This window comes from Myxine glutinosa, chromosome 9 (genome assembly GCF_964187855.1).
Source record: "Myxine glutinosa chromosome 9, kmMyxGlut1.1, whole genome shotgun sequence".
In the NCBI taxonomy this organism is placed as follows: Eukaryota; Metazoa; Chordata; class Myxini; order Myxiniformes; family Myxinidae; genus Myxine; species Myxine glutinosa.
Window position 1 is genome coordinate 114552204 of NC_136269.1, and position 25419 is coordinate 114577622.

The window sequence follows — 25419 nt, forward strand, 5'->3', positions numbered from 1 at the left end:
GTTCCTTGGCTGAGATGGGAGAACATTCTGGAAGGACAACAGTCTCTGTAGCCCTTCACAAATCTAGGATTTATGGGAGAGTAGCCAGATGGAAGCCACTCCTGAGAAAAAGGCACATGACAGCACAACTGGAGTTTTCAAAAAGGCACGTGGAAACCGAGCGCATCTCATCACCCAACTAACACCATCCATACCATGAAGCATGGTGGTGGCAGCATCAAACTATAAAGATTATTTTCAGTGGCAAGCACTGGGAGATTTGCAACGATAGAGGGAACAATGAATGGAGCGAAACACAGGCATACCTGCTTCAGAGTGCAAAAGACCTTCGACTGCAGTGGGGATTTACATTCCAACAGGACAATGACCCCAAGCATACAACAAAAGCAACACTGTAATGGCTTCAGAACAAGAACGTGAAAGTCCTGGAGTGGCCCAGCGAAGGCCCAGACTTGAATCCCATTGAGAATCTGTGGAAAGACCAAAAATATTGCTCACCGACGCTCCCCATCCAACTTGACAGAGCTTGTGCAAATCTGCAAAATGGGCGAAACTTCCCAAATGCAGATGTGCAAACCTGATACAGACTTACCCAAGAAGACTCGAAGCTGTAATCACTGCCAAAGGTGCTTCTATGAAGTATTGACTCAGGGGGTTTAATACTTATGTAAATTAGATATTTCTCTATTTTATTTTTTAATTATTTTGTAAAAAATTCTAAAAACAAAATTCCACTTTTATATTATGGGCTATTATGTGCAGATCAGCGACAAAAAATGTCAATTTTATCCATTTTGAATTTAGGCTGTATCTCAACAAAATGTGAAAAACGTCAAGGGGTGTGAATACTTTCTGGAGACACTGTATCCTCCACATTCCATCTCAAATGACTATCAGTATATTTGCCAACCCTCTTCCCTACACATTACATCCAGCTCACTGTACCTTCTCCCTCTTACTCTCATGCACCTCCTTTATGTTCTCTTCCAAAGTCAATAGTAAAAGCCCCAATGGACCTGCTTGTTGTAACCGACCAGATGACAATATTGGGGCTCAACCTTTTTACGCAAATCGTTCAGGAAGACAAACTCCTGCTTTACATCTGCTACTACTTACCAATTACAAGCATTTGCCAAACCTTTTCCGTCAATGTTCCTCCTTCCACCTCTCATAACCAGGAATAACCTGGAACAATGCTTCAACCTCTGTCACAAACACTCCATAACCAATCTCCTCCTCCCTCTCCTCCCTTCTCTCACTGCCTCCCATTGCCTCCAGCTGCACCATCTCCCTTATCAAAGCTAGCATTTGATCTTTCCACAAGGGGAATTGCGGATTTAAGCCTTCACCAATACCATTCCTGCTGCCAATGCTACTGAGCATGCACGCAGTGAATGCTGCAGTGTTCTCCAACCTCCAATCAGAAGCACCTCCTCCTGCCCCAACCCTCACGTCCTAAATTGTGATGGTGATAGAAGCACATCATACGTTGCCTGCAATAGGAAACTCAACACTTTGGGCTCCCCATTCTAAATCTCTTGCCATTTCAATGTCCTGTCCTGCACACCCTCCTACCATGTCCAAACCTGTTCCACCACCTTCACACATATCCTATTTTCCTCTCACCTCCCTCTCAACCATCTTCCTCCTTTCCTTCACCCATGCCTTTCTCCATCAACCATGCCTTACCCACTCAAAACCTTTTCTCAAGTGCTACACAATTGCCATCACCTTTTTCTGCTAAAAAAAAAACACTCCTTTATCTCATCGACCTCAGCTATCACCTCCCACTTCCAACTTGCCCTTTTCGGGAGAGCATTCTTCACCAACAGATCACACAAATTATGCACCATCATGATCCCTCGCACCCTCTCACCACCTTATACTCCTCAGTCATTCTGCTGTTAATGGAAACCAAAGATTTCCACCCTGATCATAAAAAATAATGTTCATCAAACATCATGGAACTCCCAATCATCTCCGCACGAACCCACTCACCAACACCTCCATTCTCTATAATACCCGATCACAATGTCATATATCATCAATGGCCACAATATTAGTGGCATCAACCCAACCTCCAAACACCATAGGCCAAATTTACGAAAGGTGCTTAGCGAGAGTCTTGCTAAAACACGCCTAACTCTTAAACGCTGACAAAAACATTGTCGTACGCGCACAACTATTCACATATCTAAATAGCAGTTTATTTAACTTTCAGTTCGTCAATGAACGTAAACATCGTTGACATGCTCTGACCACAAGTCAGCTTCACTTCTGTCCATATCCACTTGCAGCACATAAAAGCAGACTATTCGCTGTGCACCAGGAAACCATTAGTGGTGCGCGTCTGAACAGCTGATCAGCCTGTGAAACAACGCACATATCTCCATCATCCAATTGAAATGATGCACTTGCATAGAATCACAGCACCACGGACAATTGTTGTAGGGGATTCTGCGCATTGCTCCTCATCGGAGGTTGATCCAGATCATATTACACTTGATTCAGCAGCCAACAAAATGATTCCTTTGAGAGTCTGTAACGCTGGCCAAATTTCATATTGCCTTACATATCCAGAGGATTGCATGCATCCTCAAATATTCTCAATGCATATTGGCAAACTGTCCTATTCCTATCCTTTCCTGCTTCCTCTTGAGCAAATTCCAGCAAATGTCCCATGTAAACCACCAATTTTCAATGGATGGAGTCTGTGAATTTGTGAATGAATTTGTCTCAACAATGGATGAAGGTGCCAAACGGGAAATGCCAATGCCTCAATGCCAAACGGGAAATCAGAGCAGTCTCCCTTGACATATCACGTACCTTCGATACGGTCTGGCACCCCGCTCTGCTCACCAAACTCTCCTCCTATAGTATCCATGGAAATCTCCATGCATGGCTTGCGGACTTCCTCTCTGGTCGTAGTCAACGTGTGGCCCTGAATGGATTTCTCTCATCTCCCCTTCCTGTTCAGGCTGGAGTTCCCCAAGGCAGTGTTCTGGGCCCTGTGCTTTTTCCGGTCTTCATCAATGATCGCTCCGATTCTCTGGAAAATCCTATCTATCGCTTTGCTGATGACTCCACTCTTTGCCGCTCCATACCTCATCCCTCAGATTGGCAGTCTGCAGCCTCCTCACTCTCTGCAGACCTGGACAAAATCACAGACTGGTCAAACAAGTGGAACTTGTTCTTCCCCCCTCTGGGCTGGTGCTCCTGCCTCACACCTAGCTCGGCTTCACGCTGTTGAAACCAAAGCTTTCAGAATTATTGGAATCTCCCGCGATGAAGCTAACTCCGAGGGCCTTTCACTCACTCACCGCAGGCAGGTTGGTGGTCTTTCTGTCTTCTACCGACTCCTCTCCGGCCTTGCTCCCCCAGCTCTTTCTGTGCTCTGTCCCCCAAATATTCCTTCAGGTCGCACAAGATCTGCCTGTAACCCTCTTATGGTTAAACTGCCAAAATCTAGGCTCTATGCTCACCTTCACTCTTTCATTCCCCTTTTCTCCCACCTCTGGAACAAACTCCCCCACTCCCTTCAATCCCACTCCTCCCTCCAGGTCTTTAAAACAGATGTTCACCACCATCTCTTATCTTCCCTCATCCAAAATCTTGATCTTTTCTACCCCCGTTAATTCACCCCAGATACACTTTTTTCTTTTTTTTTCCTGAACTTCCAACTTCTTTCCTGGAAATCCCTGCAGTGATCATATGTTTTATACCTCTCCCACCTCCCCCCAAGCCCTGCCCCTCCCACATTTCTCCCGATGTCCCTGCTCTCAAATGTTGTGTTTGTGTCCTTCCCCCTCTCTCTCCCCATCTTGTCTACCGCTCCCCTTATTTTTTGTTTTATGTGTCAGTTTGACTTATTGTGTGATTAATGTTAGCTCTTTCACGAGCCTCGATCTTGTACACAAAAAAAACCAACTTGTCTTTCAATCCTGACAAATCTCACACTCTTATTACTATGTCTCTCCGAAAAGACCGACGAGAAAACCCTCCCATTTACTTTCTCAACAATCCTCTCCATGAAGTTCTGTCACTCAAGCATTTGGGTCTCACTATCTGCCATGATCTTTTCTGGGAAAACCACATTTTCAAGCTGGCCTCCAAAGGCAGTCGTTGACTGGGCATCCTCCCTCGTGTGAAGTCCTTCCTTGGCACACCTGAGCTCACCACATACAAGGCTTTCATCCATAGCTCAATGGAATACTGCTCTCCCCTCTGTGCTGGTGCTCCTGCCTCACACCTGGCTCGGCTTCATGCTTTTGAAACCAAAGCTTTCAGAATCATTGGAATCTTCCGCGATAAAGCTAACTCCGAGGGCATTTCACTCACTCACCGCAGGCAGGTTGGTGGTCTTTCTGTCTTATACCGACTCCTCTCCGGCCTTGCTCCCCCAGCTCTTTCTGTGCTCGTTCCCCCAAATATTCGTTCAAAAAAAACTCGTTCAAAAAAACTAGATGAACGTCCGAGCAGTATCCATGTGTTTTATACCTCTCCAACCACCCCCCCCCCCCCCCCTTCCCATGCCTCCTCCCCCCAAGCCCTCTTCCTCCCACATATCTCCCGATGTCACTGTTCTCCACTGTTGTACTTGTGTGCTTTCCTCTCTCTCCCCATATTGTCTCCCCCTCCCTTTATCATATGTTTTATGTGTCAGTTTGTCTTTTTGTGATTAATGTTAGCTCTTACACGAGTTTTCCAATACAAAAGGAAAACAAACATTAGAAGCCATGCAATGCTTGCTTCGAGGCCTTAAACACACTCTTAAACATTCCCTCACCAACATGTAGCAGTTTCTTTGTTATTGAAAGGCTTGTGATTAGGTTTTCATCGCACATTAGATAATCAGGCTTCGGCGATTAGCGATTAACGTTGAACGAGTGGGTGATCATTGCACGATTAGAGATTCTATATGTGTCTTAACCCTTTAAACGCCTTTCGTAAATTTGGCCACATATCTTCCCCTTCCCTGGCCAATCATGCCGATAAATTGTCAAACCCTGTACAACCTTCTCCTTCACCCTCCCCACATCACTGCCCGATCGTCACAACCTCCTCTCTTCAGAATATATTCTCCTTTTGCCCGATTGATTGGGCACCAATCGTTGCTTCCACACCATTTTCAATGCCTTCCATTAACAACAGTTGATGCCTCCACAATGCCGAAGCACCTTATGTGGTACACCACTTTGGCCCAGAGCTGATGCCACCTGTGCTGTCTGAAAAACTGCAGCAATCTCAGAGATATTCAGCTCCAACAAGTCAAATGTAACACCAGGCTCTGTCAGTCTCACCACACCCACTATATCCTCCACCACTTTATCCCTTCTTGCATCTATACAAGTCACACTCAGGTGATTTACTTACTTTGCCATCTTCCATGCATCGGATCTTGACTGATCCAACACATCCTTCACAAATTGAAACAGGTTCTCAATGAACCAACTCTTCGTACTCTCACAATCCTTCCTTCACGTCATAATTTCTGCCATTTATGCCAAGTGACAGTATGTACAATGGAATAGTTATGTATAAACACAAGTGACCACAAGAACCTGATACCAACTGCAAAGCATGGTGGTGGAAATATTATGGTTTGGGGCAGCTTTGCTGCATCAGGGCCTGGGCAGCTCACCATCATAGAATCCACGATGAATTCTTCATTGTACCAGAGGGTGCTTGAGGATAATGTGAGGCCATCTGTCGGAAAGTTGAAGCTCAACCGAAGGTGGACCTTGCAACATGACAATGACCCTAAACATACCAGTAAATCCACCAAGGAATGGCTGAAAAGAAAGAAATGGAGGGTTCTGGAATGGCCAAGTCAAAGCCCGGATCTAAATCCCATCGAGATGTTGTGGGGGGATTTGAAACGAGCTGTGCATGCAAGAAACCCCTCAAACATCGCACAGCTGAAAGAATTCTGCATGGAGGAGTGGGCAAAAATTTCTCCCAGTCGATGTCAGAGACTGGTAGACAGTTATAAGAAACGCCTCCTTGAGGTTGTTTCTGCCAAAGGGGGCAATACCACCTATTAGAGCCAAGGGTGTACTTACTTTTTCAAATAAAAGTGACACTTCAAAAGTGACATATATACAGACTTGGCATTTAATATGGAATTTTTTTTTTTTTCTTGACTTGGGTTTACTTTCTGAACTCGGTATATCAAACTGGTGACTTTATTTTACGCTTCGGTGACTTCTTTGTCAAAAGAACCATGTCACTGATTGTCTGTCGCAGCAAGAAGTCAATAACAGGATTATATCACAGGTGGCGTGACAAAATGTACGGACAGGTACATTTGACGATTGGCTTCACAATTGGGTATATAAGGGTTGTTGCGTTCTGTATTAGTGGAAAACAACTGCTGCACGTCCACAAAAGTTATTGCCGCTTCCCGTGGAGATGGTCCGTCAACTCGACAATGCTGTTTGTCATTTAGTGGTGGCTTTACGAAATTCCGGCATTAAACAGCATGCTATTGCTTGGCAGTATGGCATCACTCAAGGTCAGGTGTCAAATATCCTGAAACGAAATGCTCAGAGGGGTGTCCCTACTCCAATACCGAGGCCAGGACGTCCCCGCAGAACCACAAGGAGGGATGATCGCCAGCTGCACCGGTTAGTCCGCAATGGCCGTACCAAGTCAGCCAATCGGCTTAGGGCTGAGTGGCAGCAACTGACAAATGTGCCTGTATCCAGGAGGCTAGTCAACCAACGACTGGTTCATGCAGGCTATCGTGCCAGGAGTCCCCTGAGAAAGCCACGTCTGACCAGACAACACCGCCAGCGCCGATTGCAGTGGGCCAGAGAGCACCGTCAATGGCAGCCAGGACACTGGAATCACGTGATCTTCAGTGACGAGTCTAGATTTCTGGTCTATCGTCAAGATGGCCACGTCCGAGTGCGCAGACAAGTGCATGAAGCCTACAACGAAGATTGTATAGTGCCAAGAGTCCAAGCTGGAGGTGGTGGGGTGACCGTTTGGGCTGCTTTTCATGCAGGGGGCAAAACTGACCTGGTTGTTCTGAATAGAAACCTGAACCAGTTCAAGCACAGGGCCATTCTGGAAGAAACATTGCTTCCATTTGTGCATGCAGCCTTTCGAGGAAACTTTGTCTTCCAAGATGACAATGCACGGCCTCATCATGCTCGCATGATCCAACACTTTCTTGCTGACCGTGGTGTAGAGCATATGGAATGGCCTGCCATGTCCCTGGATATGAATCCGATAGAGAACTTGTGGGCAGAATTAACGCGTCAAATCGACAACTTGGACCAGCAGCCGACCTCTGTGCGTGAATTGCAGCAGGCTATTGTAACGGCATGGCAAGCGATTCCTGTCCAAACCTTGGAAAATCTCGTGAACAGCATGCCTCAACGTGTACGTGCTCTCCTGAATGTTCGTGGGGGTTACACGAAGTATTGAACTGTAATTTTACTGTCCGTAATCCCAGTCGTAATTTAACTTTTGTTTTTGTTAAAATTTTTTGCCTAATGTGCAAAATAAAGAAATACTTCTGGAAAACGCACAGAAGTTTAACACAGTACTGTCCGTGAATTGAGTTCGATATCAGTTTTCATCACTTTCAAGGATCAATTTATTTGCTTCGAAATGTCAAATGTGGTTTTTGTTTCTTTTAAAGGTCACATTAACAAAATCTAGAATAATTTCAACATAATTCCAATGAACTTTTGGTTCTAAGTCATCTTGAAAAGTATGTTCACCCCCACAAAAAAATATTCCATATTAAATGCCATATGTATATATGCCATATATGTATAATGCCATATATGTATAATGCCATATGCCATCATATGTAAATATATATATATATATATGTATATATATATATATATATATATATGTCAGCTTGTTTTTGGACCATGTATGTGTGGACGGAGTGTTGTCATCCTATTGGTTGGACAACTGGCCTGACTCGACCTTCAAATTTAACCTGAAAAAAAACAAAAAACATACAGCCTCTATTTTGTGAAGCCGCATAAGCCGCGGGCCTCGGGTGTTGGCCTATGAGCCAGGGCAATTGGAATTATCCGAGTTATATAACTAAAATGTAAATATATATATATATGCACATCAGCAGGAGGCATGGTTTTGCCTCATGGGTGTACCCGGGGTTATTTTTTATTATTTGCGGTCGTGATCGTGGCTGTGGCCTACACACCACCTAAATAAAGGGATGAGCAATTTGTACAATAAATGATGGTTTTTGTATGTAATTTCTATTTTCGCCAAACCTTTCAAGGCTCATTAGTGTGAAAATGCAGAAGGATCACCCGTCATAATCAAGAGGCCTGCTTTTTTTGCTTCATGTATGTAATCCGGGTTGCAGAAGTCCATTTTATATACACCGCCCAAATAAAGGGATGAGCAATTTGTGTAGTAAATTAATATTTTTGTCTAATTTCGGTCCGAGTTTTCAAGCCTGAATAGTGTAAAAATATTGAATGGTTTTCTTTCATGTGTGTAATCCAAATAAAGGGATGAGCATTTGGCCCGATTTTTGTTGTTATTGCAGTTGTTTTGTAGATCATGTGTGTTGAGGTAATGTGTGTGTGACTGTGTGTAACAGAAACTGTGTATTTCGTTGACAAATTGCTGCCCTCACCACTAATCCTCCCCAGGGAAAGTCTCATGGGTCTGACTGTAAATAAATTAAGGTTTTTGTATGTACTGTTTGTTTTAGCCCTCAGTTTGCAAGACTGAATAGTGTGAAAATACAGAATCGTCGCCCATCATTTTGACGAGCTTTTCCGCTAGTTATAATATAACCACTGGGGGACAGCTTGCCTCACCTTTCCTGTCAGAGGCATATGACCACAACTTCCTTGGTATGTATGCTGTACATATCTTGTGCCTCTTTTTTTAAACTCTTATTGTGATTCTTAAAAGTAACTAACTGAGGTACCCTGTGTTGCACAGTTTATAAATAACATTAACAAATTTGAAATGAGGTCAAATAGAATTGAAAACAATTACATCCAACTCAGAATCGATCACAAATGCGAATTCATAGCAACTTTGGACATCTTCAAGACCTCAATGTATTATTTCAGTGCCTTGGGATATACAATATTTGCAGTTTTGCCACTTCCCTAAATCCACAAACAAATGTCGGGATCATTTAATATTACCTATCACATAGTTACAAAGCCTTAGGCACCACACTAAAAAAAACAAAAAAAATAACCACCTTTAGAGGCCATTTTTCCCCGCAAAGCAGGGGTTGGCCTTTTTCGGGAGCCGTGGTTGTTGTTGTTTTTCGGTCCCCTTTTTGAAGCAATGTTTTATGGCCGGATGCCCTTCCTGACGCCAACCCTTTTTGCCGCCTTTAACGACAAACAGGGAATTACCAGTGAGCTGGTACTCAATTAGCCGACCTCGGAAGGATGAAACAGGCTGAGTCAACCCCCCTGGCGTGAATTCAGCGATCGACCAGGATTCGAACCCAGGATCCTAGGTATCCTAAGCCAGCACCCTAGCCGCTAGCTTAGGCACCACACTATTAGGCACTATTAAAAATAATATCCAAAAGTCTAACTTTTTTTTTCAACAATTTCGATTTTATTTTGCTGTCGAAAACACTCCCCGATACTCACTGACGAACTTATAAAAGTTTAACAAATATCCGTTTGGCCATCTCTGAAAAAAATGATCACACACACGCGCACATACATTTACATGCACACACATTTACACGCACACACATGCACACACATATTATATATACATATACACAAACACATATACGAAAGCGGAGACTTTGAGGACCTGGCAGGGCTCTCTTCCACCTTCTCAACCGCACATATGGTGAATAACAATGAAGGACACACACACACACACACACACACACACACACACACACACACACACACACACACACACACACACACACACACATCTCTCTTATAGTTTTAGATGAACAATTCTGTTTTCATTTACATATTTCTAAATGTATGCAATGATGAATTATGTTGAATCTGCTTAACTTTGCATTTTCCTTCTAACATGGAATAATTATTCCCCAACCACCCCCCCCCCCCCCACCCCCAAATCCCCCCGCCTCCCCCAACCCCTCCCCTAGCCTACCTCGTTCCCCACTACCCCATTTCCTTCTAATGTAATTTATTTACCCAATAGGTTTCACACATTTTCTGATTTATAATCTTACATCCCTTTGCTGCCTTCTCCCAGTACATATTTCCATAAACTACAAAACACTGTTCAAGACATTTCGTTCTTCCCCTCTAATGGAAGTACTGGTGTGTTTGTATTTGTTCCTTTTAATCATGCTATGTGGTTTATGTTTTGCAAACTTTTTTTGCCATGACATATGCATATCTCTCAATTTCACTTCCTTTTTAATTTTGCATAGCTCACATCATACTATCAACTGTACCCTCCCCATTTCCCCTAAACACTATAGCCCTTCAAAGGCTAAAGCCTGCGACCCTGCAGTAAACAGCCACGGGGCGACAGTGAAAGAGGTTGGGATAAGAGTGTAATCCAGAGGGAAAAGGTGAACCTCAACACAATGAGGCCTTCTTTCAGCAAAACGAACAGCTTGGAATCATAATTATGCAGAGAAAAATCATCATTAAGCTATCTTTGATTTGGTTTCAGAATGTGTTGAGGTTCAGCTGACCTGGTCACATGGAAAACAAAGCATAATCCATTGTTCTTTCTTTTTTAATCAGAAAATTGCATACTTTATACTTCCTGCATGTGGTGCATATTATTTATTTGATAAACTGCTTGATGTTGTGTGAAAAATACGTCAAACATTTTCTATACGGAAAGCTCCAGTTTTATTTACTGTAAGCTAAATATGTATTAATCAAATGTATTTATTTTGTTTTGTGCAACACCTCCTGCTTGTAAAGTATCAGAGTATTATGTTTAAATTAGTTTCAGCCAACTTCAAAATAAAGTTAGTTTTTTCTTATCCACGTCGGTCCCTGTTTTATCATCTGCACTGAAAAAGGAATACAATTTTATATGGTAAAAAAAATTCTTTTTTTCTTAAATATCTTCAATTAAAATTATTTCTAAATAATTCATTTCTAAAATTTAAATAATTTGAATACGAGATTATTAATATATGAGAATAGATTAATAATATGAGATTATTTATAAAATAAAAAAAAAACATTTTAAGTAAATGATTTCTTCAAAATTTTAAATTAAAATTCTTTCTGAATAATTTATTTCTAAAATTTAAATAATTAAAATACGTGATTATTAATATACGAGAATAGATGAATAATACGAGATTATTCCTGAAATAAATAAAAAATGCAGCAGTTTACAAAACTTTTTCTCAGTATTTTATTTTGAAACATGTGCAGAGTCTCATGGATGATGTGGTGACTTGGTGAGTTAAATACTTCTCATACAACTTTACTTCACCATTGTGGGTTTGATTTCCAGGGAAGTTTACTGCTAGGTTATCATTTGTCTAATCCTCAGTCCAATTAGGATATTCAGTTGGAAAAAAAAAACACGGTTACTGTTCAAACACAAAAGTGGACCTTCGGGCTGAGATTATGGATTAAATAAACTAGCAACGGTACCCGCCCTATGGGCGTGGCTTCAATTGGGAAGCCCAAATGAAAAGGCAAAATATCATAAATTGAAGGCTTTTATTTTATTTTAAACGATTCATACAAACATCCATTGAATCATATTACACGCAAATCATCAAAATCTAAACAGTACAAGGCGCCCATTTTGAAAAAAGATTGAATCTGCAATGCGGAAGCGGCCGCTACACGTCTTTCTCAGTCGCACGTTTATGTGTGAAGAGTGCGCGCCGAATCTGTAACACGGAAGCGGCCCCTACACCTGTTTCTCAGTCGCTTTGCACACGCTGCCATGTTACTTCAGAGCCGCACGTTTATATAGGAAGAGTTCGTCAGGAGTCGATCTACTCTCTCCTGGTACGTAGAATTTCAACAAAAGCCACATCACTGTTCATATCGGTAAATATTATTCCATCGTGTTTGGAAAAATTGGAAAAATTTGGAAAAACAATATAGCCTATTTTACTCTAGGGGGTCCTAGGATTACCCACTCAAAATATCGTTGCGATCAGTTCAGGCGTTTTTGCGGTACCTTCGAACGGACAGACAGAAGGACGGACGGGCATTTGGTGAATTATAGTAAGATGGAAATAAATCAAATTCCAAAAACAAAAACTTTAAATTAATAGATCCGTGGATGCGGCATTAAGCAGTAAATGTAATTTAATGATTTTTCAATGATTTCTTTGGAGGCATCCAAACTGCTTTGGGAAGTGTGCTAACCGCTTTGGGAAGCAAGCAGAATCTGACGTTTTGGGCATTAACTCTTTGTTGACACATTTTTGGTTTTGTCGACAGGTTAACACCAAAAATGTCAGTTTCTCCTTGCTTTCCATGGTGGTGAGCATACCTCACTCTATGTTCTGTTGATTCCATATATTATGTAATCCATTAATGCACTGAGAATCGATTATTCTCATTACATTATAAACCACATCCTTCTCACGACATTATCAATCAATTTTTATGCGCAATGCATTTCTACTTTTATTTTGAGGAAAAAACAAACTCAGCCAATTTTTTTATTATGTGGAACAATTGAACTCGTGCTGAATAAAAACACTTTTCAATCAATTTCATACATTGATTTTATGAAAGTAAACTAAAAGCATATTAAATGCGCATTAGTTTACCAGTATTTCTCTAACTCTTCTCTTATAACTGCACAGACAGAAGCCCTCAAACAACATTGAATAAACATTCTCAACATTGAATAAAAGAATAATAATGTACAGCATGTTTCAAAGAAAGTGGACTATTTGAGCAGTCTGATATTCTGTCGTTTCACCAACCAAGTGTTACCAAGGTCCAAGGGAACGTTGATCTTGTGAGAGATTTTGCTGTCGAAAGTCCTAAGAAATCCCACCATTGGCATTCCTGACAACTGATGCTCTCAGCCTCATCTGTGTGGTGCATTCTCTCTTTTGAACTCAAGCTCTACCCCTACATCATATGTGTACGGCATAAACTAACTCTGAATGACATGGCAAGAAGAGTACCAATGTGCGATTGGTTCAGTGACCGAATGGGCAGGTACCCAAATTGGATCAACTCCTTGTGGTTCAGTGATGAAGCACAATTCCATTTGAATGGTGCTATAAACTATCAAAACAACATCTCCTTGGGTGTCTTGGGTGCCGAGCCTCCTGAGGAGGTGTCTGAGATGTCTCTCGAGGGCCCCAAGTCCACTTGCTTCTGTGAATTGAATGCCAGATGTGGTATGCTGGGACCGTATTGGTTCGAGGACACCAATGGTAAGACGGTGACAGTCAACAGAGAGCGGTACTGTGAGGTCTTATGCTGATTCCATGCTGATCTCGCTCGACTACCGTCACCAAATTTGCATTGCTCATGCAGGCCTGTGCCCCACCACACACTGCAGGTGAAACCATCGACTTGCTCCACCAGCTGTTTGGAAATTGTGTCATCAGCCTGGGCACAGAGCATGATTGGGTGCCCCACAGCCCGGATTTGAATCCTTTGGATTTATTTTACTTTGGGGTGCTGCCAGAGGTCAAGTTTACGCCAGCAGACCTTAAACCCTGGCTGTCCTGAAGCGGGAGGTGGAGGATTAACATCAGGTTTCCATTTTAGCCACTTGCAGACGAGTTGTGGAGAATTGCGGAGTCAGGAGCAAAGCCTGTTTGGCAGAGCACACATTGAAAATGTAAATTTCAAGCAGTATAATGAGTGATTTGAAGATGGCATGGTGTATGCTTTCCATCAATGTATCACTGAACTTGCTAACTTTTGTAATTTGTCTGCAACAAAACGTCCAAATAGTCCACTTTTTTGAAACACCCATTACTATGTAGCTTTCAAACATTTAAAATGCAATATCTTATTTCATTTCTTCCTGTCCTTTGCTTTATTAGGATCCATCCACACAATTCAAAAATAGTTGCATTTCCTTTCCCTCCTGCTTTCCTTATTCCTACATCTTCACGTCGTTCTTTTCTCTTTTCCCTTCATCACTCTTTCCTGCCCGCATGTCCCTCTTTACCCCTTGCATGCATCTCAAAGCGGGGTTAAGGAATTGGTTCGATCTGTCTGTCAGTCTATTTCTATGATCGAGGAACTACTTAATTTCAATTGAATTATAAGTTTTCAACAACGTAGAACACAAATTGGAACATAAATCAGAACACAAACCTGCAGTTTAGCAATACTTTGGCTCTGAATTTGGCAAATTGTACAGAATCTCGGCCCAATTGCTCATGTGCAGAGGAGTAAGGTAATTGTTTTAGTCTGTCTGTCTGCCTGTCTAGCAGTCAAGCAAAATTGAAAATCATTCCAAATGGGAAACTTACTGTTTTAGTGACGTCATAAAGAAAACAAACAACAAGCACAAACAACTAATATAAGGTGGTGTAAAAGATGATGTATCTGCGGGGGTAAACGTCCAATTCAATTGTGTGTTCTGTTTTTCTCTACAGCCTTTAAAACTTTTATTTAATTTCAATTGAATTATATATTTCAACATTTTGGAATACAAATCACCTTGTTTGAACTTCGACAAACCTAAAGTTTCGTAGTTTATGGGCAAAATTTTACACCATCTCAACCAATCAAATTTGCCGTGTGCTTGAAGGGTGGAGTAACAGCAAGATTCAGACAAAATGGCGACACCTAGTGATACAACAGAGCTAACTTCGCTCCAAAGATCTGTTTGTTTGGTGCATAATTTTCTCAAAGATGGATCCAAAATTGTTAGTTTCTCTGAGAAGAGTTGGTAGGAGTTTCAGCTCTGGACTGTTCTGTTGAACCATCGGCTTCATATGGTTGCCATTGTGCCTGTTATTCAAAGTTCACGAACAAAGCTAATATATATCGTGCTCTGTTACCCAAAGCAAGAGTTGAAAAGACCCTTCCCATGTCCTTTTTCTCAATATTGCGTGGGGTAAGATGTTCTATGACCTCTAGTATTTTATGTTCCGCATTTCATTCGTGTCGGAATACACCTCAACTCCCTCTTCCTTTTAGTATAGTCGGTAGATCACCTCTAATTTTAACGCACCTACCAATGACTATCTCAAACAAAAATAAACAACCTTCGCAAAGTTTATAGTTTGATGAGCTATCCCCAATATCGAATTATTTAATTAACTATATATGATCTCTTTTATATTGTATGAACAGATTTACCTGTGAAATTGCTCTTAGGAGATTGCACATCCAGAGAAGGTGATGAACCATGGTAAATAAATTAATTAAGCTGTCAAAAGTAATCTCATTTTATTTGGATCATTTGCCCCTGCATAAACAGGTTTGCTTATAATAATACTATACTAATAGTTAGATATGTTTGGTACTTTACAATTTTGAACTATGTGCTTTGTTCAAGCCACCTGAAATGTTTTTTAAGTGAAGAACACTGATCACCTCCATAGCTTGGTTTATACATGGGAATTGATAGGATGTTGCCCTGTGGCTGTTTGCACCCACTTTTCTGTTGCGGTTGACGGCACATGTCAAACGCGCCTTTGTGCAGCAAGTCAAGGCTTTTATCTCTGTAGTAAGAAAGCTCAAGGATATCCCACAGCTAAGCCATGACTTTATATTGTAATTTGTGGAAGTGTGTTTGTTTGCTTGTTTTTGTTTGTTTTTTGTTTTTTATTTATATAAAATTGTCTGTCCTGCATGGATTTCTATCATCCTGCACTTCATAAGCAATGTCGTATCATTCCACGTGGATTGAAAGTAAAGATTCTAATAAGATACCTAGACAAATTAGGGTTTCAGTACTCAACTTCTGGGGTTGTCAACTGGCAGCATCAATACCTCAGGTGCAGTATTATATGTGAGCATAATGCAAACTTCTCAACAAATAAAAGGCTTCAAATTTATTTATTGTATTTCTTTTGGGTCATTTTTATTTTTTGTGCAATCATCTGGAAATCATCTCAAATGCTATATTGAAGGTAATACTGGAAGAACCATATTTCTACTTCTATCCCATGTACTTCAGCAGGAAATTTAAGCCTAAATAGGTCAAAAGGTTAGAATTAGCTTGGAAGCAGTATGATAGCAGCAGCCTCTTTGTCCTAATACTTTGAGCACATTTACAAATGCATTGTAATTTATGCCCTATTAAAGTAGTTATATGGAGAATGGAGACTAGCAATTCGGACCGATAAACAAATTGAAAAGCACAACAGTAACCCTCAGTTTTATATAAACTAACTTTGTAATTGAGTTTGGTATCGTTAAAGCAGTGATACAAAAGCCAATATTTCCACACCTCTTTCTTTGTAATTGCACAGACAGAAAAGACAAGTTGTGTTCTCTCAACTTTAAATAATGGAATATTGCGTTATGTGCCATTTAGAACACTAGCGAGGAACCCATCCTCATGAACGGGTTAATTCACCCAGAATTGGCGTATATTTGTATAACTTGTGATGCCCGCATAAGGGCACTAACGTATTACGTTTCATCCTGTATTGTGCTTTATTAGGATCAATATACATGTTAAATTAAGCTAACATGCCTAATAATTTCCCTTTAACTTTGTGAAAATAGTTCCTTTGCTTATTTTTGTTGCTTTAGTTGCACATTCTTAGTATTGGGATCATCAGCACATAGGCCGCAGTCACCTACTTACTCGTGTGGATTTTGGATCTTCAAACTAAAATGATGCTATTTTTAACGTAGCATAATTATTTGATCCTCTCGATGCCAAAAAATGTTTAAAAACACTGCTCAAATTAATAAACATGACATGAATTATCACAGGAACCTTATTTCACATTTGTTAATACAGTAAACCCTTATATTATCATGGGGTTGAATATCGTGGGCAACCTCTGACCAATTTAGTTATCGCGGGGCTAAATATCAACCAATCACGTTTTTTTTAGCCAAGTTGCGAGTCATCATTCGCACCCACGCCCGGTTATTTTTCACCATGGTTATCTCACACCACAAGCCCTTTGTTGGTTTTTTGCGCACCGTTAATAATGGCACCAAAGCATAAAGTGATTGCTAAAAGTGAATCTAATGCAAAAAGGCTGAGAAAAGTGATGATTTTGTGTAAAAGAAAAAAACAATCACCTTCCTGGTGAGGAGAAGGGGGCGGGCAGAGGGGGCTTCATTGGTTTGCGGAGTTGCAAAACGATTTATAAAATAAATACACCGACAAATTACAAAGGGGAAAAAAATAAAGAGATTAATAGGGGAGGAATGGTGGGGGCTTTAGACACATTACAGAAGGGAGCAGCCACTTTTAATCTGCTACAAAGCAGCAGAAAAAATCGTCATGAAGCCGATTTATATTAATTTTACATGTTTATTTAAATTGTGATGTTGTTTATTTTTGGCTGCTGCCCACCGACCTCAATATTTTCTCGAAGCCCAGGAGCCTAGCTAACCTCCTTCTTCCTGAAGGCCCTTGGTTTTAACTATCGCAGCATTTCTCAGGAAAGTAAGCCCAACGATTTTTAAGGGTTAACTCTACTATGTTGTACAATGCATGCCAGAGAGGTCAAAAATGTAATAATAATAAATTTAGATTGCTAGGAATGCTATATGTTTGAATATTTGTAATTATGACGAGCTTAAAGTAATTACTTTGTTTGAAATGTTATTGCAGTAATGTTGAATTTCTCATTAAGCAATTAGTGATTGAAAATTCAATGATAAAATACTCATTCTCATGGCCAAGATCCAAAATCAGTTATGTTTGAAGATTAGTAGGTGTTTTTAGAAACTCACTTAAATTGTTCCTTTTTGACAAAGAACAAATTATATTGAGTTATTTTATTTGTAATCTAAATTTCAGTATTGTATGTATGTATATGTATTCATGTATATTTGTTTGTTTTATCTATGTATGCATGCATGTATGTATTTATTGATATGTGTGTGTGTGTGTGTGTGTGTATGTGTGTGTGTGTGTGTTTGTATGTATATATATATATATATATATATATATATATATATATATATATATATATATATATATATATATATATACATATATATATATATATATATATATTTGCAATTTATTTTATCCATTAAAATAATTTAATATAATCGTTTGTTTATCTTGCCTGCTGTTTATCAACCATGACACCATTTATTTGTGACATAGACTAGTACACTGCATGTATGTATGTCTGAATGTATATATGCATGTGTGTATACATATGTATATGCATGTCGAAGGTAAAACCATTGTGTTGAATATGCTGTAGCTGAGGATACCCTTCGAGTGAGCTAGTTTGCTCAAAAATGATAAAAGCACCTACTTTGTCACCTGCCACACACCATAAAAAATGCCTGTACAACCATTGTCTTGTAGCATTTTTCATGGTGTACGAAGTCAAGGCCAAAAAAAGAATCCGGTGCCATTGCCTATAAAACCTGGTCAAAAGCCATGACTGCTGCAACATATGGCTTCAGTTTGTTGGTGGCCATTTTAAAAAACAGCTCTTATGTAAATCTGTAAATTTCATGTGATTATACACAAAAAGTAACTAATCATGGTATTTGACCATTCAGAACGAAAATACATCTTGATTATGGCATTTAACTGGGCATTTCCCAAATGAGTCATTGCGAACAATATAAGCTGATATCAAGAGCTTAATTAAAATGGCCATAATTTGCGTGTGTCTGTCCCCAGAAGGGTGGTCTGGATATTTATCGGATGTCTGCAGCAACCTTGAAGGATGTAACTTCATCTTTCATATTCTTTCCCTCTCTCCCATCTAGACTGTATCAGGATAAAGTGTAACTCCAGTAAGTTGATTCACATTTTTTTTTCATGATTATGCTTTTTGATGTGACAATTGTAAGGATGAATGCTGATGAAAAACAATTAATGTTTCATATCTTTTTTTTTTCATAATCCAGAATTTTTTAATGTATTATTTATTGTGCCATTATTTTTGATGTTGCTGCTCGATGTGAAACACTTTTTTTAATGCTCTGTTAATATTAATAACATACAAGGTTTAGTAAGTTCAAAAATTCCAGTCCAGGACTACTATAGTTGTAAAATTTATATTTACTTGGTGTATGTTTCACTTTTATGATGCTGTTTGCTGTTTATATATCAATTGCTTTCATTTTTTGTGGCAAAAAAAACAAAACAAAAAAACTGAATTTTGTACAAAAACTCCAGAAAGCTATTTTACACATGACTTAAAGCTACACACATACACACATGTGTAATATACATATATTATTATTATTTTATATATATATATAAAAGAAAGTTTTTGTTTGTTTGTTTGTTTGTCTGCACGCGCTAATCTCCTGAACGGTGAAAGATAGGAGGAAACCTCTGAAACAAAAAATGCCGGGACGGGGCCCAGGAAGGTTATAGGCTAGGTGGCGAGGCCGGTCGAGGCCACCTCGGCCGGGCTGGGCCAATTTCGCAATTAAAAGCTGAGCTGAAATATAGTAGTCAATCTTCTACGGCCACGAGTAAAAGCTGAATTATAGTAGTAAATTAACGAAATGCGGCCGCGGCCGGATAGTCAAACTCCGCTGTTTCGCAAGGCCACGTTTTATTCCTTTTTTTTAGTACAGAAGATTAACTCCATTCAAAAAGAACCCGGACAACGCCGGGTGCATTCAGCTAGTATATTATATTAGAAAAGTAGACGTCCTATTTTGCCTTGAGGTATGTGCAACCACCTCTGATTCGAATCCTGGCTAGACTATAAACTGTCATCCTCGTACTTTGCAGGTACAGCGAAATATGCTCTACCGAAAAACTCTGCTCTGCTCTGCTCTACTCTGCTCTACTCTGCTGCTCTGGCGAAAGGTGCGCCAGTGCTGGAGGCCACAAAAAGAAGCGAGTTGTCGCTGGTACCTTGAACAAATTATAAATTCCTGCCACCTTCAGTTGAACTTCAGGCTATGCCAGGAAGTTCATGTAATAATTTGGCGAAACACGTGCCCTGGCCAATGCCGCAAGAAGGTGGGAATAATTGGGGTTGTTAAAGAAAATCATAAGCATATTGGCCCAGAAGTCAGTTACAAGTTCTGCCCACACCTTGTCAAAAAACACCATGGGATATTTTAGTTTTACATCCACCATCTAAAGCTATCAAATGGGTCCACAGCATAACATCCATCCGAGCGATTACGCACTTTGTGATGCGTCACTTTGCCTGCGATGGTTTACTTGAGCCGAAAGTAAGAAGCTCAAATATAAGTGTGTTACCCCCACATCGCCCTTTCTGGACACCCTATACATTAAATGCTTACCAACTACCACCTCTCAGAAAACAATGCCACATTCAACATAGACATCTTACTGCTATTAATTTAACGAAGCCTCAACTTGAGCCACCACGTGCACATGTTTCACTCTTATCGAAATTTGTCAATGCAGGCCTAGCTGGCCCCCAGTGCAAGGTTCCACCCCCAGCTGGCCTGAGATTAGTTCTCTTTCCAGCATCGAACCAGCAATGGCTGACTGCCCCTCATTATGTTGTGCGTCTGACCTCTGTTGGTTCGAATGAGCAATTGCAGCTTTAAATATTGGATAACGTTTTCTAACTAAGCATTCCACCACTCTCTGCTATGAAGCCTCAGATAGGGCATATCTTTCAGTATTAGATGAGCAACATCTAGTATGGAGCGACATTTTTGTCTTTTAACTTAACAAACCCCTTAACATGAGTTGAGGCAGGCCTTTATCATGTTATGGATTGAAATAGGCTGCTTTACATTTGGTTTTGACACACTAAATGAGAAGCAAAGTTCAGTATTAGATGGAAAACTTTACAACCATTCGAATCAAATTTAAATTAATTCCGTCATGCCAAATTATGGAAGGTTTGTCAACAAAGATGCTTGCTAATTAAAGCTTATTTTGAGTTAGTAATTTTAAGCACCTGCAAAGCGTGTCACGCTATCTCTTTGTATCTATTACTCAATAATTTCTACATGTATATAGCATGCTCATCATGAGCTACCACTCGATGGCTTCTGTGATCCTACTTCATTTGAGTAAGAACATTGATAACTAAAAATCATCACTGCAGGATGATAGGGACCACAACAAAAATCATGAAGTGAATATTGCGTCAATTTGCAATTGATTAGGAATTTTTGTGCATAAATGTATCAATGCAGGTTAAAGTTGATGCGGAGTATGCAAGCTATATGTTCTATGTCATACAAACAACCTGCTGCTTCTATAACGGCCAACCAAAAGTGATTCCCATCCTGTTGTGTGGTCAGCAGTCAGGGAAGTATGGCCTGTGTCTGATAGGACACCCTACCTGTTAACTCAAGTCTGACAGTTCAGATCGTGAACTTAGCAGGGATGTAGAGGGTTTTAGCTCTCCTAAGGTCATGCCTAATAAGTGGAGTCCATGCAACTGTTTAGCCAGCAGAGCCTTTTTAAAATTTAAATTGCTCCTGGCTGCTCCCAAAGCTACAGTTTGTTATACCACAGGCAGGTTAATGTGTGACAGGCATTTCTTGTTGGTCAGGATGCATTCAGCAATAGTCAGTGTGGTACTTGCTTCTGGATACCCACTGCATTGATGGGATGTGATATCGTCATAATGTTATGTATATACAACGGATACACTATATATATATAAGGGACAGTTAATAAGTAACCTTAAAATGGCGATATAAATTCGAGAATGTAATGTGTGTAATTGTAGATGATATATGTTATATCTATGGGTAAGAGTCATGTTTTGCCTGCTTTAGATGTGGCAACATTGAGCGTATGACGTCAGTAGAGCAGTTCCAAGATGGCGGCTCCATTAGAAGCATGCGCCAGGGAGGAGGAACGTTCTGTCATCTGTTTCTTGGGAACTGAGGTTGTGAATCCCAGTGAAATCCATCGCAGAAAGAAGATGCAGTATGGTGACGCATGTTTATCGCTGCAGCAGGTGTACGACTGGGACAGAAAGTTTAAAAGTGGAGTGTCCAGTGTGGCAAACGCTGCTCGCCTGGGCCAGCCTCACACAGCCGATACACCAGAAATGGTTGCAGGACTTGAGCGCGCGCTGAGGGAAAACCGTCTCTTTACGCTGGATGAAGTGGTCTCCGAATTGAACATTAGCCATGGTTCAGCACACCATATCATTCACAACGTGTTGGGGTTCCACAAAGTGTCTGCAAGGTGGGTGCCTAGACAACTCACACCCAAACTGAAAGAACAGCGAGTGGACGCATGTGAAGAACTTCTACGACTTTACGAAACAGAAGGCGACACTTTCTTACAGCGCGTAGTGACTGGGGATGAAAGCTGGGTCCACTACTTTCAGCCAGAAACGAAGAGGGCAAGCAAAGAGTGGTGCCATTCAACTTCACCGAAGTCCAAAAAATTCCGCACATAATCGTCCGATGGAAAGGTGATGCTGACGCTCTTCTGGGATAGCCGAGGCCACTTGTAGAGCATTACAGTGGAGCGTCCCAGAGGGACCACAGTCACCAGTGCATCATACTGCGACCTCCTTAAAAATAATCTGAAACCAGCAATAAGATCAAAATGTCGTGGACTACTCACGACCGGTGTTTTGCTGCAGCATGACAATGCTCGGCCCCATAATGCCCGCGCTGCAGCTGCGACAATCCTAGACCTGCATTTTGAGTGTTTTTCTCATCCACCCTACTCGTTAGACCTCGCCCCTTCGGATTACCACATCTTTGGGCCACGTAAAGGGGCGCTTGGTAGAACCACTTTCCGATCCGATGAAGAGGTCCAAGAGGTGATGCACGAATGGCGACACAAGCAGCCAAAATCTTTTTTTTTCTCGAGGAATCCAGGCCTTAGTAAAGCGCTGGAAAAAATGCGTTGAACGCAATGGAGATTATGTTGAAAAATAACACAGTTGTTACACACGTACATTCAATAAACAAGTTGTGAAAAATATTTTAAGTTTACTTATTGACTGCCCCTCAGGGTTTTTTGTCGGGCTCGGGAATGACTGGACATTGGTCTTCATCTTCCAGCGCGGGAGTCGGCCGATCGGATCCAGCATATATATACTGTATATATATATAGATATACAGTATATAGATATATATTTTTATATATAGATATATATATATATATATATATATATATTATATAGATATTATATACACTGTATATACAGTGCCTATAGAAAGGCCATACCCCCTCTCAAAATTTTAACTTTTTGTTGCCTTATAGCCTGAAATTAAATTACATTAAATCAGACTTTTTCCACCTTTATTTACACATTGTAACCCACAACTTCCAAGTGAAAAACAAATTCTACAACTTTCAGAAAATAATAAAAAATACAAAACTAGAATATCTTGGTTTCAGCATAGCAAGCAAAGGTTTGAAGGTCCACAGACACAGAAAATCATGTCCAGTTTAATGAATAGATATAGCTTCACTTAACACTTAATCGTTGTTCTTTTCTTGAATAAATATCTTGGAAGGAAGATTTTCATGTTTTTTTAGTGTTCTTTTTTTCTTGAGTGGCCCGGCTCCCCAAAAAACGTTGATTTGATTACATCATATATCACGTGGCCCGCCACGCCATCTTGAGGATACTTTTGCTGCAGGACTTGTTTACATGCAGTCTACATATGCTCTGAACTCTGAAAACGTACTCAGAATGCCTGTTAGATGTATTGATGGTAGTTGTACTTTATAATAGTAAAAACACTTTCTTTTAGTAATTCAGGGTCAATGATTCCAAAAATAGCCTCTAATAGGTGGGATCAAAATTGGGAAAAGTTTAGTTCACTTTTTTTGAAAATTGGGTAACTAACGAAAAAAAAAAGGAATTGTTCAAATTTTTTTTTTTGAGTGGTCTGCAGTGGTGTTTGGAGTTGATACATTGGCGGGATTTCCCCTGGCTTCATCAATTATGGCTTTCGTGAAGCTGGCCTGTTGTAGGTGTCAGCTTGAGTCATTTGTGGCCAGGGAAACCAACTTCGGACAGCATAGGATATTGTGGGGATGAACACCGGTGTGCTGGTGTACTCGCTGTGATGTTGGCTCCGAGTGGAAGTCGCATTGGTCGCATCACTTTAATCGTTGCTGCTGGCTGCTGCCTCACTGTCACCTGCCAACAAAATGATGCAACTAGCAGCACCAATTTTTTGCACCTTCCTCTTGTGCCGTTCTTCCTCGGCCTGCTCATGGACCTGGCGACAGTGCATCTTCTGCGACAGGACCTTGTTATAGGTGCTGAAACATGCCATGCGGTCATTCTTCATCAACTGCAGGAACAGGCGATCCTCCGGGTTCGTGACCAGATGCTCAACGTTGGCCGGCCATAACCAGAAGGAAGCATTCAGTTGTTGTTCAATGGCCTGCAGGTTGGCGAGCATGGCCGGGGTTGATCTTTGCGCTGCCAGGATATCCTCATCTTGCAATTGGCATCCAAAAGCTGAATGAGCACGATGCACGCCTGGTTGTCAGAGACAGTGGGTAAAGTCGGCAACTTGGGCCAGGATCGGCTGGGCAGACACCCATTTGGGGGGAAGCACCAGGACAGACAGTGCACTTTTCCACCACATCCTTCTCAATGTGATGCATGAGACAGCACATGACTTGACGGCAGCTGGGGAGACGTATTCCCATTATCTGTGCAATCCTTCTTATTGATGGTGCTGCCCAGACCAAACACAGCACTGGCCTGTCACGTTGCCATCGGCATTCTGGCCTTGAGAGAATCCCGAACGTCCGGCGTACAAGCCAGGTGTCAGCTTAGGTGTAGCAGATGGTGTATGGCGGCTCGGGTGGCTTGTGTTGTCCGACTAATCCTTCATAATATCCTAAAAAAAACATTGGCACATTGATGTCATTGATTTGCTTGACAATTTGTGTGAGACTTTCAAAATTATAAAAATCACATCACAAAAAAAATCCCCAAAAATTATAAGTACCTATCCTGGTCAATTTCAGTATCAAATGGGTTTTTTTTTTGGTACTTTTTTGGATCTGTAAATATGTAAATATGTAAATATTTTAAATAATTTGTAAATATTCTAAATATATAAATTGTAAATTATACATTGTTTGACTATGTAATAGGAATTATCGTTTTAAGGCCATTTTCCCCCACTAGAGTGGGGGTTAGCCGTGCTAAAGGTTAGCCTGGCTAAAATACCTTGCCCCATGACAATCATGGTTCCCTGTTTGAGGCAATGTTTTTATGGCCGGATGCCCTTCCTGACGCCAACCCTTAGTCACCTCTTACGATGCGCATGGATACGGTGTACCTATTCTAAATCGGGGTACACACCGGGATCATTCATCCCAGCAAGCTGGTACTCAATTTGCCGACCTCGGAAGGATGACAGGCTGAGTCAACCCCCCGGTGTTAATTTAGCGATCGAC

The 25419-nt window shown here is 40.8% G+C and overlaps 1 protein-coding gene across 1 annotated transcript in view; it reads left to right on the forward strand.

Moving 5' to 3' along the window:
- The window catches only part of NRXN2 (neurexin 2), an 871230-nt gene that overhangs the window by 339769 nt on the left and 506042 nt on the right, over positions 1–25419 (forward strand). Inside the window, exon 10 of the mRNA XM_078784719.1 lies at positions 18828–18854. Coding sequence (XP_078640845.1) covers positions 18828–18854 — 27 coding nt within the window. The remainder of the gene's footprint in view (positions 1–18827; positions 18855–25419) is intronic.